General features: G+C 39.0%; 1 protein-coding gene across 3 annotated transcripts in view; it reads left to right on the top strand.

The window, feature by feature from the left end:
• The first annotated feature begins 1140 nt into the window (after positions 1-1140).
• Positions 1141-19419, top strand: part of EHBP1 (EH domain binding protein 1) — a 381725-nt gene continuing 363446 nt past the window's right edge. For all 3 annotated transcript variants that reach the window (XM_003787947.3, XM_003787948.3, XM_023512117.1), the window contains exons 1-2: positions 1141-1474; positions 2328-2731. In XM_003787947.3, the coding sequence (XP_003787995.1) occupies positions 2628-2731 (104 nt within the window). In that variant the 5' untranslated portion in view covers positions 1141-1474; positions 2328-2627. The remainder of the gene's footprint in view (positions 1475-2327; positions 2732-19419) is intronic.

Consider the following 19419-nt stretch of genomic DNA (forward strand, 5'->3'; position numbering starts at 1 on the left):
GCCACAACACCTGGCTATTTTTTTGGTTGCAGCCATCATTGTTGTTTGGTGGGCCCGGGCTGGATTCGAACCCTCCACCTTAGGTGTATATGGCTGGCGCCTTAGCCACTTGAGCCAGAGGCGCCGAGCCACCATTTCATTTTTGTCCTCTTCTCTACACCAGAAGTCTGTGACCCACCTAACATAAAGCAAATTTGTTTTGACAGGACACTTTCAACCCTTTGGGAAAGTGTCTACAACTTTCATATATTCGAAAGGGTCCTTAGCTCTTTTATAATAACAAGGTTGAGCATCCTGCTGTCACATTCTTTGTTACTTCATCCTCTTTTTTGACTTTAGCCACTCTTTGTATATACTAGCCACTCCCAAATCCATCCACAGTTCTTACCATAAGCATTAGAGACCAAAAACGAAGAGAAACTAAGACTCAAAGCAATGTTCAACAATCAGAACAAGAAATTGTGCTGTAAACATTTTGTGTGCAGCTCAGTTTACTGAATCCCCTTGAGGACCAACTGAATGTTGGACGGGATGAGGGGCCAGGGGAAAGGGCCTGGTAGGGTCATTACTTCAGGTTGTCAGGCGAAGATCCCAGGAGGAATAGGATGAAAAAAACTCCATGTGAGCAAAAATCATAGTTGCTATTGGCGGACCCAGGTCCTAAGTGGAAACGAGAGAACAGGAGAGAAAACCACAGCAGCCCCACTGCCCACAGCTGCCCCCAAACCAGATTCCACCTCGGCTACCACCGTCAAGAGCTAGAAACCCCGCCCAGCACACCGCCACGCCTTTGACGAACAGCCACCTTCCGCAATGACCCTGCAGTTCACTATAAACACTCCTTACTCCTCCCGCCTATCGTTTCCCTCTCCAAGCCAATCAGAGGAATGGGCGGGATTGTCCTTAGTGGATTCCCATTTTTTTAAAAAGAAGGGTAGACCTTGCACCGCGTTCCGGCTGAGGAAAAACACCTACGGAGCTGGAGGGCGGAGCCCCTGTGATGAGCACTTAAGTCTACCAATGAAGAGCCACGGTCGCGCTAAGGCCCGGCCGCCGAGGTGGGCGGGGCACGAGAGAGGCCCGGCCAATGGCGGCCGGGCGGACGGAGGTTGAGCCGCCGTGGGTAGGGTTAGTGTGAGAGGTGCGGCGGGGGAGGTAATGATGATGGTGGCGGAGGAGGAAGGCGGGGGAGGGGGTGCTGGGCACTGAGCCGCGGCTCTGGCAGGATTTGGTAGGGTGGGGGACGGTCGCGGGGCGATCTGTCAGGGAGGGGGCGGGCGTGAGGGGCTCCGTCCGCCTGAGGGGCTGCAGATTCCGGCTCCCGCGAGCGCTGTGGCTGGCTTGGCTGTTCCATGTGGCTCCAGCGGGGATGGAGGACTCGGTGGCGGCGGCGGCGGCTGCTGCTGCGGCGGCGACGGAGGAGCGGCTCTGAGGAGGGAACGGGGCTAGACTCAGCCCGACAGCGGGATTAGAGGTGTGAGGAGGGGGCGGGAGTGGACGAGCGGCTGGGCCGGGGCTTTGGGACTGGGCTGGGGGGGTCTTCTGGCATCGCCAGGGTGACAGGGACAGCGGACAAGCCACCGCCTGCCTCCGCTGGGGGGCAGGGGTCTGGGCTCAGTGCGTGAGGAGACGAGGCTTTAGCGGACTGTTCCCCTGAAGATGGGGGAGGGAGGCACCGCACCCCGCACTGTCCACTTGCCCGGCTGGTCATTGCTTGACGCCCAGGCAGGAGTTTCCATTTCCCTCTGGTTGGCAGGGAAGGTGAAGGGAAGCCCAAGTGGCCTGGAGCCGGGACATGGCTAGCTCTCTGGCTTGAGGTTTCCCTCCACTCCTCGTTCACCATCGATTTCCCCCTGCAAGTGAACAACAGCATTCCTTCCCGCTCCCTAATTTGTTCTAAGCACATATTCTGGAATTTGAGGCTATTAATTGTTGGCTGAAAAACAAAGTTTATTTAAAAATACTCTGCTCCTCACTCTGACTGGCGGTGGACATTAAACAGCATCCCTAGACTTTCCCGCTCTCCTTGCCCTTCTGTGATGCTAGGAGGGAAAGGTAGAGCCCCGACTTACCATCTCTCCTGATTGTCGTTGATGCTGATTATCTGATGTGTTGCTCCACATGTGAATTGTGTGAATTGTAATTTCTTCTTTGGTGTCTTGGATCCTTAATGCTACTGGTTTTTGAGGTTGGTGTTTTGCTTCATTGTTTGAAACATGCAGAGAATTGGGTGGTCTGTTGCAGTGTTATTTAACATGAGTGATTAGTCACTTCTCATGCTTCTCTCCTCATATTCTTTCTTGTTCTGTCTTTGTTTTGCTTTTCAGTCCTCCAGAACACGCATCATATAGCCCCTGAGGTGGCATGGTGATGTCTCCATGAGGGAACCTCCTCTCACTCATCCTGTCATGTATATCATACTGTTTTTGACTGGGCCATTCATCTAAGATGGGATTTACCCTGTGAAACAGGGAGAAGACTTAGAGACCCCAAAGATCATTTCAAGTTATAGTTGAGTTTTTAGAAGTACAAACATACATACAAAGCTCCTTTGCTTTGGACCCTCTGCGTTATTAAAGCTGCTGTATTGCTAATCCAGAACTGCTCCAGTGTATTGACTGATCATCATGGCTTCAGTTTGGAAGAGACTTCAGCGTGTGGGAAAACATGCATCCAAGTTCCAGTTTGTGGCCTCCTACCAGGAGCTGATGGTTGAGTGTACAAAGAAATGGTAAGATGTGCCTGGGCTTAGAGTTTCTGTACTATGGCCTAAACTCTTTGTGGCCTGAACTCTTGAGTCTTCTGGTAGCAGATTTACCTTTCTGTAGTCCACAAGTGTGGACTGGGCGGGGTGCATACTACTCTTACAAATACTGTTGTGTGTACTGTTTTTGCTGGTACTGTCCCTGTGGATTTTAATTACTCTACTTCATTATAGAGGACTGAAGCTGTGAGAGGACACTGGTAGATGTGGTCTTAAAGTTATTCATCATTAGTATTAGAATAACTTGGATTTTTATAATTTTAAGGAGACAAAAAATAGCTACTGAAATATTGCAAACACATATGCATATGTTTTAACATAACATATATATTTTATTAGAGTTTTAATATAGAAGTCTGTTTTATTGTAGAGTGGTGATAATCTAGTCTTTTTTTTTTTTTTTCTCTTTGCTTAAGTTATAGGATTTTTCATTATTTTGTTAATGGGATACTAGTCCACACAACCTTAGAAATTCTTTTGTTAAGTGCTTAGTCAGGCAACTGTATTTTATTTTAATTGCCTAATGGGATACATTTCTTGGCTGGATTTAAGGAAGTAATTAGTAGTGCTTGCCTGTGATTTGCTTTTTTCCACTTGAGCAAAGTAAATTTAGGGCTTTCTTTTCACTCTCCTGAATGGTAAGCAACAAAAATTCTTAGTGAGAGAAAAAAAAAGGTAATCTTAAGCAAATGGTCCTTTAGGTTTTGATTTATTGCAGTGATGAAGCAGTATTACTGCAAAATAAGTCTATTTCTTTGTCCACAAGGAATGTAATTGCATGTCTGTAATAACTTCTTTTAATATCTTTTTGATTAGATGAAAAAAATAGCTTAGTCTATTCTGGAACTTTTATAGCATATTTGAATTTTATTTGGGAACTAGTATCTGAATGCTTTTCTCTTGAACTTATTAGGAAAGTTATTTTAAAATCAATTCAAGAAATTCGTGCACTGATTACCTACTTTACACTGTGGATTTAGAGTTGAATATGGCATAATCCTCACCCTCAAGGAGTTTATAGTCCACCGTGAGGACTGTCATGTAAATAAATACACTGTGATAGTTGCAATAATATAAATATGTATCATTTAGGAATTTTAATCTGTCTACATCCAGCTGGATATCTTTAGGGACAGATTATTTAACTTCTCTCTGATTTGGTGTCCATACCCACAAAGGTTGCGATGGTACTACTTCATAGGAAGGGTAATTGTGAAGACTAAATGAGTTGCAGCAGTTTTAGGGACATGGTAAGTGCCCAATAAATGCCATTGTGTACAGAGTTGACAGAGGGGAAAATAACTCTTTAAGGGTAGGAGGTGGGGTCTTGGGTTGACTTCTTGGGGATCTGAGCTGGGTTTTGAAAGATTCATAGTAGTGTCTAGGAAGCCAAGGGGAAGAAGTGAAGGACTTTTCTATACTGAAGCAACAACCATGGGAAAGCATGGGGCATTAAATAATGTGAAGTGTTCTAGAAATTCAAGCAGTGTAGTTATTGTTGAGGCTTAAAGTGTAGAATGGAAGGATGCAGTAGCATATAAAGTTTGGGAGTCAGGCAGGACTCAAAGCATGGGAAGTTATGTGCTATTGTAAATGATTTGGGCTTTATTTTGTGAATGATAGGGACATAGTGAAAAGTTTTGAGAAGAGACATTAAATTGCTATTGGAAAATTACCAAGACAGCAGTAGAGTGAGGATTATAGTGAATGTAAAGGGTGACTGGAAGCAGCAATTTTAGGGTAGCTGTTGCAGTAAACATGGGGAGAAAAAAGGCTTGGACTAGGCACAGGTAAAGGGAATGGAGAAAATTGACTGGAGGAACACTTAGGGCACAAAATAGATAGATAGGACTTGGTGATCATTTCAATTGGAGGTCTGAGAAGGATGGGGATGAGGGAGAAGAAAAGGTCTAGATTGACATCCAAGTTTCTGACTTGGAAGACTGGGTGTACTACTTAACCAAGATAAGGAATATATGTGGAAGGTTCTGATTACAAGTATTTCTTAACTTGACAGTATCCTGGGAATATCTGCTTTAAGATGGGAATATCTACTTTAAGATGGTTAAATTTGAATCTTTTTCCTTAAGGGAAATAGAAATATCAGGTGATTAATTTAGAAAGTCAATTTCTTCCTCAAAATTTGCAACATCCTTGGAATTTTTTACCCCTTTAGCCTTTTAACAGTTTAAATTATTAAGTTTTAAATAACAATTTAAGTTATTGCTAATGTATCTTAAGGTGAATGCAATAGTGAGAATTTAACTGATTACAGTTGAATAGATGCCTTTATTACTTGTAGGGATGGCCATTATGTACCCCTGTTAAATTAGATCTTTTGAGAGGATCTGGACTTAACACTAGAAGCATTTGGATGTTCTAGAATTTTTAGATACAGATTTAAATACTGTATTTTGAATTTTTTCTTGCACTCATTTAAAAATATACTTTAAAGCTAACAAGGTGATAGTACCCCAAGAATACCCTATCTGTTCAATGTACTGGAATTTCTTATAAGTGGGTCTTTAAATAGAGCTTTAAAATATTTTCATTACATAAAGTTTTATTGTAATTACTTTTAGTTAATAGTCCTTTTGCTTAGACTCATTGGATATAGATTAGGCCCAGTTTATACATATATATATATACACACATTATAATTTTCTTTTTTGTATGTTTTTCCCCATTCCTCATTTTTATCCTTGTGAGACATTTTAAATTAGTGAATGTTTGTGTGATAAATTAGAATCTATTTAAAGGACATAAGAGTCAAAACAGACTTGAGTACTTAGTAAGAACATTTTTTACCTTTTACTTTACATTTTAGGTATTATTTTGAGAGTATGGAAGAATAAAGGAATAAAAGGAAATCTAGAGATTCTGATTGAATAAAAGGAAAGAGGCATTAGTAATAGTTTGGAAGATAAATTGCTTGCAAGTATTGAGAGGATAAGAAAATAAATCTGTTACAGATTAGAAAAAAAGGAATAAACTATAAAAAGGAAGAATAATTTGTGTTCCATTGGGATTACCTTTAGGGGTATCCTGTGTATAGAGGTGCTATTGCCTTTTACAACCTTGCTACTTAAAAGTGTTTTCTGAGAACTAAGAGCATTTGCAATGCCTAAGGCATGTGAGAACTGTTGCTGTAGACCTGTTGAGTCAGAATCTGCATTTTGACAAGACCACAGTATGCATATTTAAGGTTAAGAAGCAGGTTTTTGTTTTTTTTTTTGCATTTTTTGGCGGGGCTGGGTTTGAACCTGCCACCTCCCGCATGGGGGGGCGGGGGCGGCGCCCTACCCTTTTGAGCCACAGGTGCCACCCTAATAAGCAGTTTTTTAAAGATAGTATTTTCATCTTAGAGAAGAACATGAGGTCCTATTCTTCATTGTTCTTTGATTGTTACATACAGGTGCTGTAGCAAATTTAGAGATGGTAAGGATTTATACCCCTAATCTTATTGTTGTCCTTAAGGCATTTAATTATTAATCTTTGTTTAACTTATGTAGGTGTTGGCAAACAGTAAGACTGGCCTCTGGAGATGCGTTTGAAAGGAAGAGATGTTGCTCTCATTTCCCTCTTACTTAGTCTGCTGTTCTTTTATTACCTTCAGGCTTTTAGATTTCTGAGAGCAGTCTTTACTATATGAATTTTCAAAGGCTGTACAGGTATTTAAGGTAACTGTTCAAAAGTTGGCAAGTTGTGGTTACGATGATAATTTAACTAGGTTGCAGAATTAAATTCTGGTAAGAGTTCTGTAATATATAATATGAACCATTGTGTATGAGCATGTATTTTGCAAGTATGTGTCTCCATTATCTACATACATGAACATTTTATCTATATTTTATATTTCTTCCATCTAATTCCTAGTTATGGTAGGAGGACTAAAAGTATTCAAAGTGCTATAAACTTTCCCCAAAAAGTCATATAATTATTTGTTTCTAATTTTTCTATGTCATCTAAGAATTCCTTCTTGTCTTAAAAATCTAGTTTTAATTATAATTTTTATTTTAAGTAGTTGATAACAATTACATGGTTCAAAACTCTAGGGTTACAGAAAGGGGTGTGTATATTGTGTGTGTGTGTGTATAAATATCCCTGAAAGTAACTCCTCATTTTGTCCATTATTTCATTAATCTTAAGGATTTAAAAAGTAAAAAAAGACCTTTGCCTTTTTGCCTACTTGCCCTGGCAATGGAGGCCTATTCCCTGTCTATAGGGAAGGTATTCTGGTTTGTAAACTTTCTTATTTTATAAGCCTGTCTTTCTATTCCTCAATAAAGTTTGTTTCATGCTTGTTTAAAAAAAAGAAAAAGTTAAAAAAAGTAGCTCTTCCCAGTGTTTAAGTTTGTGACAGTGACCCTATAAGATAAAATGTAAACTTCTTAATCTGATGTTCCAGGCTTTCTGTAACTGATCTCAGTTTAATTTTCCATTTGGACATTAGAAGGCTATGTGCACTTTAATTGTTAACTTGAATTTATGAAAGCCAAATTACATTGAAAAGTATTCATTTCAGATCCCAGTTCTTTGTGTGACTTAAGCAACCATTTCTCTGTTGACCAGCTAATGGAATAATATAGAGGTACTTTAGCCTTGTTATAAAGAACCTTTTGAAATAAATTTAAAGAAAAAAAAAAAGAATTAAATGGAAACAAACTTAGAGCGGCACCAAAAGGGTAGGACGCTGGTCCCATATGCCAGAGGTGGCGGTTTCAAACCCAGCCCCAGCCAAAAACTGAAGAAAAAAACAAACAAAAAAACAAACTTCATGTGTTTTGTGGAATGTGGACTGTCACGAGTAAAAGTGGGAGTATGTATATTAGGAGGCTATTGTAGTCTAAGCAGCAGAGTGGGAGATGGTGAGAAATGGTCAGATACACGTAGGTAACACACACATATATACCTTCATACACATTGACCCACACACATTCTCACCTTTATTGAGGTATAATTTACACTTTTACATGAGTAAAATGCATCCATTTTAAGAGAACAGTTCAATGAATTTTGACAAATGTATGTCCCCATGTAACTGGAAAATCAATGTTTTGGAGGCATTGTTGATAGGACTTACTGTTGAATTAGAGGCAATCTAAATTCTTTTTTTTTTTTCCCCTAGAGACAGAGTCTCACTTTGTCCCCCTTGGTGGAGTGCCGTAGCATCACAGCTCACAGCAACCTCCAAGAGGTTGCTTACAGCAAGAGCCCTAAGCTCTTGGGCTTAGGTGATTCTCTTGCCTCAGCCTCCTGAGTAGCTGCGACTACAGGCATCAGCCACAATACTCGGATATTTTTTGTTGCAGTTTGGCCGAGGCTGGCGCCCTGCTCACTGAGCCATAGGCACTGCCCTCTAAATTCTAACCTAAGAGATGCATCAGTAGTGACAGGTTTTTGGCCTGAGCAACAAGGAGAATGTAATATTAAATATAGGGATGAGGGACTACTTGGGGAGGAACAGGTTTGCTGTGAGTGAGAAACAAGTTTTGTTTTGGCTTGGTGCCCATAGCTTAGTGGTTTTAGGGCACCAGCACCCGGGTTTGAACCTGGCCCCGGGCTGCTAACTCAACATTGACAACAACAACAACAACAAAATAGCTGGTGTTGTGGCAGGCACCTGTAGTCCTAGCTACTTGGGAGACTGAGGCAAGCAAATCACTTAAGCTCAAGAGTGTGAGGTGCTGTGAGTTGTAACACCAGGGCACTCTACCAAGGGTGATATAGTGAAACTCTGTCTCCAAAAAAAAAAAAAAGTTTTTTTGGACTCAAGCTGTCACCCTGGGTAGAGTGTTGTGGCATCATAGCTCATAGCAACCTCCAGTTTGGGCTCAAGCAATCCTCTTGCTTGGGTTTTTCTATTTTTAGTAGAGATGGGGGTTTTGCTTTTTTTCTCAGGCTGGTCTTGAACTTGTGAGCTCAAGCAATCTACCTGTCTTGACCTCCCGGAGTGCTAGGATGTGTTGCTTTTTTTTTTTTTTTTGAGACTGAGTCTCACTCACTTGCCCCAGGCTACAGTGCCATAGCCTCAGCCCTAGCTCACAGCAGCCTCAAACTCCTGGGTTCAGTGATTCTTCTGCTTTGGTCTCCTGTATAGCTGGGACTACAGGCTCCATCACAATGCCTGCTAATTTTTCTAGTTTTAGTAGAGATTGGGTCTTTTGCTCAGGCTGGTTTCAAACTCCTGAGTTCAAGGGATCTTCCCGCCTTGGTGTCCCAGAGTGCTAGGATGACAGGCCTTAGCCATCTGGCTAGCCTGCTTTGCTTTTTTTAAAGTTTGGGACATTCAGATGGAGATCTTAATTAAGCAGTAATTATGAGTCTCAAACTTGGAGAGTAGAGGCTTGAGTCTCTATTTAGTATAGACTATACAATATAGGCTATAGTAGCCCCGTGGTTAGAAATACTACCTATATGCTAAGATTGAGAAGAGGACTATGAGGGCTGAGCCTTGAGACACTTAAGCATGGGGGGTGAGGAAGAAGAGGAGGAGCCAACAAAGGAGACTGAAAACAACCAATAGTGAGGAAGGAGGAAAGTTAGAGTAGTGTGTTTTCCAAGACACAAAGTGCAAAATATGTCAAGACGGGAGCGTTTGGCTGTGTCAAATACTGTTGAGAGGTTGAGCAAGATGACCTGTGGATTTGGCAAGGTAGAAAGAGCCGATTTTGAGGAATGATTTCAGTGGAGGACTGGGGATGAAGTCTTGTTTGAGTTGGGTTAGAGGAAAGGAAGTGGTCATAATGAGGGTATATGATTTTCTTAGAGAATTTTGCTACAAAACTGAGAAGTAGGTAGCAGCTGGAAAGAGACAAGGGTTCAAGGTATATTTTTTGTGTGGCAGATACTGCAACATGTTTAAATGCTGATGGAAATACTTGGTGGAGAAGGAAAAACCAGTGATGTGCTGGGAGAGGAGGTAACCTAAGGAGAAAAGTCTTTGAGTGACAGAGAAAAGGATTTAGTAAACGAGTAAAAAGGTTAAACTTCAGTAGAGAAGCAGGCATAATTCATTATTATTAGTAGAGTGGGTGCAACATGCGTAGGGAAGAACGTAGGTTGGTAGATTTGGTGGGAGAGGATGTGGGCATTCTTTTTTGTCAGGGAAATATAAGAGATTATCAGCTGAGAGGAAGGTGACAAGAGTTGATGAAGTATTGAGAGACGATGTATGAAATTGTCAATGTGAGAGTGACTAGGAAAATGTGGAGGATTGCTGGGTAGTGCTGAGGACCTTCTTTGTGTTCATACATTTAAAAAGAATGCAACCAGCTTGAGTATTTTAATCCAGCTACATTCAGTGCTTGGGTATAGCATGGAATAGGCTGGATTGGATCAAGGTTGGATTTTGTCAGGAATGTATAACTGAAGGAAATAGGGAGAAGAAATGTTTAGGAGTGATTACAGTGATGAACCATGGGATATAAGCTGGAAAAGAGGGAAGATAAGGACATACAGTGTGGGGCAGCAGGCAGTGAAAAAGTGAAGAGGATAATGCATACGAAATTTTAAAGAGTTGAAGAATTTGCTGGGGCTGGAATACCAGAGTGAGTGGGCTGGAAAGATGGGAAGTGGAAGTCAGAGTGAGATGATTAATTGTGGAGGATGTGGTTAATGTTGTAACAAGATACAGGTAGTGGTCTCCTTGGGTCACATATGCTTATGAGTTAAGAAAATGAGCATACATCCCAATATATTTTAACTGATATGCAATATATGTTAAATATGAATGTACCTTTATTTCCTTTTTAATAATTAAGTAAAATTATGTAAAATTTCTTTCTGTATTTGAATGGATCATCTTTTGCACCTTACAGGTACTTCCATTCCTCTTTAGAGACTGGAGCTATAAGTAAGTGCCTGTGACAGTTGGTGGTTGAGATGGAATAGAGGGAAGGATTTTTGGAAGTAAAAATGGTGACAAGGAATTTATAGAGGCCTGGGTATTGGATAGATTATCTATGTGGCTCTTGAAGTTGCCAAGAATAATGGTAGGAGAAATGTTTAAGACAGGGAGTCATTTGCTAAAATCTTCACTGTATGAAGGGAGGGATTAGGCAGAAGGATAGATGACTAGAAAATGGAGAGGTGAGGTAAGAAAGGTATTATTTCTTAGTTTCTAGGCTTGGGCTTGCTTTTAGAGGTTAGATTGCAATATACTCTGTTGTAGGTTATGTGAATCTTGACTACCTTCCTTGAAACAAAATAGAGCAGTCTTATTTCCTATGTTGTGAATTGTCAAAGGCTTATTATTGTTTGTAATTTTATATTAGGACTGATTTTTTTTTTTAATTGGTATTGGGGTGGTGCCTGTGGCTCAAAGGAGTAGGGCATTGGCCCCATATACTGGAGGTGGAGGGTTCAAACCCAACCCCGGCCAAAAACTGCCAAAAAAAAAAAAAAATTGGTATTGTTACCTGTAGTGTTTTATCTAGATTTTAAGTGTTTGTTCCAAGTGAAGTACAGCTTTACAAAATTCAATTGTGTTGAGTTCTTTAAGGAATGAGGTAGAGCTCCCTTTATGGCATAATAGGATATTGCTGTGTTTACAACATGATTACCTCCACAGGTGACTCAGTGTGCCTCTAGATCAATGTTTTTCAACATTTTTTATCTCATGGCACACTCGAACCTATAGTTAACTTTCTGTGGCACACTTAAATTATGTTGATCAAAAAAAAAAAAAAGAATGTACTTACTGTGCTTTGATGTTCTTTCAAAAATAATTAATCTTTAAAAAATTTCACTGCATACCTGAGATCCTCTCATGGCACATGGGTTGAAAATCAGTGCTCTTGATCAAGAGTTGGCAAACTCTTGCCTTCATCCCAGCTTGTTCTTTTGTAAGTAAAGTTGTGTGGGTATATAGCCATGTTAATTTGTTGCTTTTATACTACAGTGGCAGAGATAAGTAGTGGTTAGATTGTTGCTGAGTTTAAAATAACTGTAGAACCTCTGTAACTTGACTACCCAAGGGACTGGGTGAACATAAGGAACTGGCCCATTGTACTGATAAGTACATGTGGTGCCTGTCCAGTCTATGAAAGTTAGGTCAGCTTGAGGTTGTCAGTGTAGGGAGATGGTCAACTGTGGAGGTTCTGCTGTATTTACTATCTGGCCCTTTAAGAAAAACTTTATTGACTTATTTACTTTGTATCATTGGGGTTACTGCAGCTAGAGTGTAAGGAATTTATATACTCTAGTACCTTTCTGTCTTCTCTATGTTCAACCTTAGGGGTATCCAACCTATAGCTTGCTGGTCACAGAGTGATTTTCTAAGGGCTTTTTTTGCTTATCTTGGTATCTAATATCATGAAGAGTATGCATGGACCTTTTTTTGTGTGTGTGTGCTAATTAGGTTTTGTTAGTGTTTGTGTATTTACTGTGGGACTCAAGACAACTTTTATTCTTCCACTGTATGGCAGAAAAGAAAAAAGGTTGAACACCCTTACAACACTGTTGTTTTAGTCTTATTGCATGTAGTCTAACTACACAGTTAACAGAGAGGAGAGCCTATTCATTGTGCCTGTTTTCCAACCCTAAAGAAAGAAACTTTATAACAGCTCAGGGAACATTCAGATCTGCGTATGTACAAAATACATATTTTTCTGGCTGTATGACCTCAGGCAAATTATCTTAGTACCTCATCTGTATATGGAGATGGTAATAACAGTGCACTGATATTGAGATGGTACCTGTAATAAAGGGATTAGAATAGTGTCTGACATAGTAGATACTCAGTAAAAGTTACCCATTGTTAGTATTATCTTTATGTGATGATCTAAGCCAGTGGCTCTCAACCTTCCTAATGTTGCAGCTCTTTAATACAGTTCCTGTGGAGAAACGCTGATCTAAGCAATGAGTGATGAAGGGAACTATCTAGAGAGAAGGGGTAGAAAAGGTGAGAAGACTGAAGATATAACATGAGCATTTAGGAGTGTTAGAGAAAGATGAACTAGCACAGAGGGTTGGAGTGACCAGAGAAGTAGTAAACCAGGGAGTATGTTAGCAGAAGTGCAGGGTCCAAGTTTTGACCATACTTTTGCTTTTGAGGAGAGGAACTATAGTTTTGCTTTTAGAGCAAAATCAATTCATATGATTTTAAAACTTTCTTTCCTTGTTTATAATCATTTTAAGTAAGTATAAGACTAAGGAAATTAAATTCCTCCAAAGTAGAATGAATTTGCTGGCACCCAGGTGTGTGTATCTTTGTGTATGTATTTCTATGTGTGTATGAGTGTGTCCTATGGGGACAATTAATAATATTTACCATGTATTTCTTTATGAGTTTTCTTTACACATTTTTTCCTGTCATTTTTTTTTTTTCAGTGAACCCAGGGAATAAATTGTATCTTTTTGTAATACATAATTTTCTTAGATGGTTTTGGTATCAAGTCTTAGTTTACCTATTTATTTTTTTATTTTTATTTTTATTTTTTTCAAAGGTTTTTTTTTTTTTTTTTTTTGTAGTGACGGAGTCTCACTTTATTGCCTTCAGTAGAGTGACAGGCATCACACAGCTCTCAGCAACCTCCAACTCCTGGGCCCAGGCAATTCTCCTGCCCCAGCCTCCAGAGTAGCTGGGACTACAGGCATCTGCCACAATGCCCAGCTATTTTTTTGTTGCAATTTGGCCGGGTCTAGGTTTGAACCCGCTACCCTCAGTACACGGGGCCAGCGTCCCTGCCCACTGAGGCACAGGCGCCACCCTAGTTTACCTATTTTAAGGTTGATTTTTAAAATTAAATTTTAAGGGATTATGTGAAGAAGTTCTACTCTTATGATTTAGTTTAGTTTCATGTTAGTTTTGCAATTTAAATGCTCAGGGAACTAACTTAAAATTAGGCGTTTCTAGAAATGTGCTACTGATGCATCAAATGTGTTCTAATTTTGAGGGAAATTTCAACAAAAGAGCCACTGAAGTTGTTCACTGCATGATATAAAAATAGTTCAGCATGCTAAAGGAAAAATTGCATAAAGCATTTTGAACTGAATGCTCAATAGGGATGTTCATATTTCTGCATCAGGACTTGCATATTAAAAGTAGAACTGAGTTTGTGAAATGGGGTCAGTGAAATTACTCTAGGATATTATTATATATGGTTATTTGTCTTTCTGGTCTCTGTTATAGTGATATTTTTAGGCAGCTTTGCTAATAGTCATCTAAAGATTTCCTTTGCTAAGTTTGGTCTACTAAAAAATTTGTAGTCTTACTAATCCCAGTATTGTTATCTGGAAAACATTTTAATAGTTTTCATAAAATTTAAAAGCTTTTAAGGCTGGTACAGTGACTCATGCCTGAAATTCTAGCACTCTGGGAGACTGAAGCAAGATGATCACTTGAGGTAGGAGTTTAAGAACAACCTGAGCAAGAGCCAAGACCCTGTCTCTTCAAAAAATGGAAAAAATTAGCTGGCATGATGGGCCCAAGTCCCAGTTACTGGGGAGGCTGAGGAAGGGGTATCATTTGGGTCCTGGAGTTTGAGTTTACAGTGAACTATGATGATGCCATTGCACTCCAGGCTGAGTGACAGAGAAAGACCCTGTCTCAAAAGAAAAAAAAAAAAACTTGTAAAGATAGGTTTAAATTCCAGAGAAGTATGATACCCTTTAAAAGTTGATACCCTGACTATGTCCAAAAGAGTTTGAAAGCATAAGAATTTAAAATAACACTATGGGTTAACGCTATCTTGACTAATTGAGGGATGTAAACAGAACAGCGATAGTAGAGAGTGAGTACATTATTGGGCATTTCAAAGGAGTTAAGTTGTTATCATTAGATGTTGGATTTGATTCTGAGTTAACCAGCATCTGAGACAAGAAGACAAGGGTATTGACTCACATATGAGTTCTTCTGACTATAGAAAGTACTGTGTATACATTTGTTTGCAGTGACTTTTCTTGGAACTTAATCCAAAAAAGTTTTATTATAAGAACAAAAGTATATAATATTGCAAAGCACAAAAAAAGTATGTGACAGTGGATAAAATCTCCAACAACAAAAGCCTCAGAACCACTGTTAAATTGGATAATATTTATGTTGACCCTTTATGAAGACCTTTATGAGAGAATCTGGCAGAGGAGCCTAGTTTTCTGATCATCCAATTTAAACTAAGGGTACAACTTGAAAAATTTAGAATGGATATTTAATTAAATCATCTAGTGGTATGCTTTCCAGTACAGGGGCAACTAACTATATGTGGCTATTTATGTCCAAATTTAAATTAATTTACATTTAATTTAAACTTCAGTTTTTCAGGTTCACTAATGACATTTTAAATGCTTACTAGTCACATGTGGCTAGGACTACCATCTTGGACAGTGCAAATATGGAACATTTTTTATCATCACAAAAAGATTTGTTGGACAGTAGTCATTTAGCCATTGGTTTCCAAACTGACTAATCTTTAGAATTATTGGGGTACTTTGCAATTATGGAGATTTCCATGTTCCTTAGAAGGTCTCGTTTTACCTGTCTGAGATGACACTGGCAAATCTGTCATTTTAGAAATTTCCAGGTTGCTTAAGAACATCAAATTAGGTTTTAGAGCTCCGCATTTGAGACTCTGATATCTGTCTGAAGTGAAGCTCTGGTAGATGCTGGATGACAATTCCTATCAGTACTCAGAAATGTTTATTGAGTTAAAATTATAAATTGAGTATTCCAGTGGTTCAGCTAATTTGTGAGGGGGGTGTGTGTGTGCACGTGTGCACACGTATATACATATATATATAAAATATATATATTTGTTGTTGTTAAATGTGAGATTAATATATTTTAGCTATGATACTTACACAGCTGTCAAAGTTAACATAAACATTTGAACCTGTTCATTCATTCATTTAAAGAAAAGACTAGTTTGTTCTTTTCCATATAAGCAAAGACTGTTGAGGGATAGCTAAAGGTAGAGTAATATTTTTTTAAGAAAAGTTTTGAATCTTCTTAAATACTTGCATTGTTATTGTACTTCAGGCAACATCACCTGATATCATTTTTTACTCTGAGGTGTGCCTTAACTCTCACTTTGATTTTTCTGTTGCCACTGCCTTGGTTTCAAACTTTGCCATCTTTTGCCAAGGCCCATAGTTCCTAAACTGTGCCAGGGAGCCCAGAGGCACTCCAAAGAACTAACAGGGGTGCCAAGAGATGCTTAAAAGTTTGAAGGTAAGATAGCAGTATCTGTGGGAAGCCACACAAACTATAGTCAGCCCTCCTACGGGTTCCACATCTGTGGCTTTAACCAACTGTGGGTTAAAAATATTTGGAAAAAAAATTGTGTCTGTACTAAACATGTGCAGACTTTTTTTCTTGTCATTGTTTCCTAAACAATACAGTATAACAAGTATTTATATAGCATTTACAATGTGCTATACAATACAGTTTAACAAGTATTTATATAGCATTTACAATGGGTTAGGTAGTATAAGTAATATAGAGATGCTAAAGCATATAGGAGGATGTGTGTGGGTTATATGCAAATACTATACCATTGTCTATCAGGGACTTTAGCATCCCAGATTTTGGTATCCTTGGAAGATCCTGGAACTAACCCCCCATGGGTACCAAGGGACAGCTGTACTGTTGGCTTGAAGTAGTTCAGTTTCAAAAATAGATTGCTGTATTCCTTTCAATAATACCATAATTTTGTAAAGCTTGGTTTGGGGCACTTGCTATGATAAAAAGCAGATAACAAGTGAAAAATCTATGTGGAAGAGGCAGTATCCAATGTGATTCCCAGGTTGAGAAACTGTAAAGTGTCCAACACAGGAATTTTTAGGATAAGGTGATCAGATTTTAACATTGGTAAAGCAGGACACCATTGATAGGGAGGGAGGGGAGGGGGGAAAGGGGCAGAGGGAGGCAGGGTTCTTAATTAAAAAACTTGGTCTCTATGGAACAACAAAAATTTTCATAGAACCCCAAAATAGTATTGTAATATATATTTTTTAATTTCAACATAAGTACAATTTATAAATATAATACATTAAAAATTATATATAGTATTATTTAATTCTTTGGCATATTTCTCATCGAATTCTAACAACTGATCAACAATGCGAACTTTGATAAGCAGTTCTCGATAAACAGTTCTCAACAATTATTTGTTATTATTAAAGTTTAACATTATAAAATTAACAAAAATAATATAAAACTCACATCCTGGCAAAATAGCCATATGGTAGCCCAAAACCGTATATTCCCTTCCTGTTCTCCCGCCATTCCCTAGCTTGTCGTGCATTCTTTCCAAAAATTGGGACTTTTTTAAAACAGTATGGGACATGGGACAAATTGTTAAAAATCGACTGTCCTGCCAAAAGCGGGACGTCTGGTCACCTTATTTTAGGATATACAACCTTCTTAAGTTTGAACCAGAATATTTAATAAACAGAATGATAGGTATTTCTTTAGGTCTGGGGACAGAGGAGTCTGAAAAAATTACCAACTCTTAAGGGCCTTGTAAACCCAGAAAGTTTGGAAATCTGTGGTTTATGCTTTACTACCTGGTCCTTTGCCTATATTACTGTCATAATTATCCTTCTAAAATGAACCTTCTATAGTTCCTTTTTGTTTATTGGATATACATTTAGCACGATAATTCAGTCTTTTAAATATGTCCTTATTCTATTTTACTACTCTTCTTCCTATCATTTTCCTTAAGATTCCAAAATCTTAGGGTGGGTGCAGTGGCTCATGCCTGTAATCCTAGAACTCTGGGAGGCTGAGGCAGGTAGATTGCTTGAGCTCAGGAGTTTGAGACCAGCCTGAGCAAGATTGAAATCCCCATTTCTACTAAAAATAGCCAGCCATTGTGGTGAGCACCTATGGTCCCCTGTACTTGAGAGGCTCAGGCAAGAGGAACTCTTGAGCCCAAGGGTTAGAGGTTGCTGTGAACTGTGATGCCAGGGCACTCTACCCAGGGCGACAGACTGAGACTCTGTCTCAGAATAAAAATAGTCTCTCTCAAGTTTTATCTATCTTTTATTCTTCATTTTCCCTCTTCAAAAATCATTAAATGCAGAGCTATGTAAGTAAAACTCTATTTCAAAGTTAAACTTAATTGAAACTGGATTTATTCATGCAATAAGTATGACTAGACATTAAGTTTATGGTCCAGCTTTAATTTGAGGAATAATTTACAAAATAACTTTTTAAAAATTGGTTAATTCATTTATTTTAAAAGCTTTTTTTTTTTTGAGACAGTCTCATTTTGTCACCCTAAGTAGAGTAGTTTGGTATCACAGCTCACAGCAACCTCCAGCTCTTGGATTTAGGCGATTCTCTTGCCTCAGCCTCCTGAGTAGCTGGGACTACAGGCGCCCACCACAACACCGGGCTATTTTTTGTTGCAGTTTGTCTGGGGCCGGGTTTGAACCCACCACCCTTGATATATGGGGCTGGCGCCCCACTCACTGAGCCACAGGAGCTGCTCTATTTTAAAAGCTTTTAATGAAATAATTTTAGGTTTACAGAAGAATTGCAAACACAGTATAGAGAGTTCCTATATACTCATCACCCACCTTCCTTTATATAACATTCAGGTAAATTTATAATTGCCATTCATCAAAACTAAGAGATTAATGTTAGTACAATATACTATTAGGCAAACTATAGACTTACTCAGATTTCACCACTGTTTTTCACTATTATTCTTTTTTTTTTTTCTCTCTTTTCTCTCTCTCTTTTTTTAAAAATTGTCACTCTTGGTAGAGTGCCATGGCATCATAGCTCACAAGCAACCTCAAATTCTTGGGTTCAAGTGATGCTCTTGCCTCAGCCTCCCTAGTAGCTGGGATTACAGGTTCCTGCTACAACGCCTGGCTATTTTATTTTTTGTTTGTTTAGCAGGCCCAGGCCAGGTTCGAACCCACAAGCCCTGGAACATGTAACTGGCACCCTAACCACTGAGCTACAGGCACACAACCCATTATCCTTTTTCTGTCCATGGTTATAATCCATTATACCACATTACATTTAGTTGTCACATCTCTTAAATCTTCTCTAATCTGTGACAGTTTTTTAGTCTGTCTTTATTTTTCTTGATCTTGATAGTTTTGCAGAATACTGATTTAGTATTTTATAGAACGTCTCTGAAATTGGGTTTGTTTAATGCTTTTTTTTAAATGATTAGACTGTGGTTATAAAATTTTGGGACGATACTGCAAAGCTAACACAATATCAGAGAGCACATAATATCATGACTTATCATTGGTGGTTGTCATCTTTATCATTTAGTCTGTGGAGTTTCTCTATTTTAAAGTTACTGTTTACCATTACATACTCTCTATTTATTAGAAACCAGTCACTAAATCTAACATTCCCCTCCTTTTGGGGAGGGGAATTAAATTCCATGTCCTGGAAGAAATATCAACTGGAAATAGAAGTATCAAAGGCTTTGTGATGTATTAAAACCACCATGGAACTAATACGTTTTTGTAGAGTGCTTTGAGATTATGTAACTATCTTGGTTCTCTTTAAAATTTTGGTTACTAATTTAAAAATCATTAGTAGTAGGCTCAGTGCCTGTGGCTCAAGTGACTTAAGGTGCTAGCCACATACACTTAAGGTGGTGGGTTCGAATCCAGCCCGGCCTGCCAAACAACAATGATGGCTGCAATCAAAAAATAGCCAAGTGTTGTGGCGGGCGCCTGTG

This window comes from Otolemur garnettii, unplaced genomic scaffold (genome assembly GCF_000181295.1).
Source record: "Otolemur garnettii isolate 467f Iridium unplaced genomic scaffold, OtoGar3 scaffold00024, whole genome shotgun sequence".
Lineage (NCBI taxonomy): Eukaryota > Metazoa > Chordata > Mammalia > Primates > Galagidae > Otolemur > Otolemur garnettii.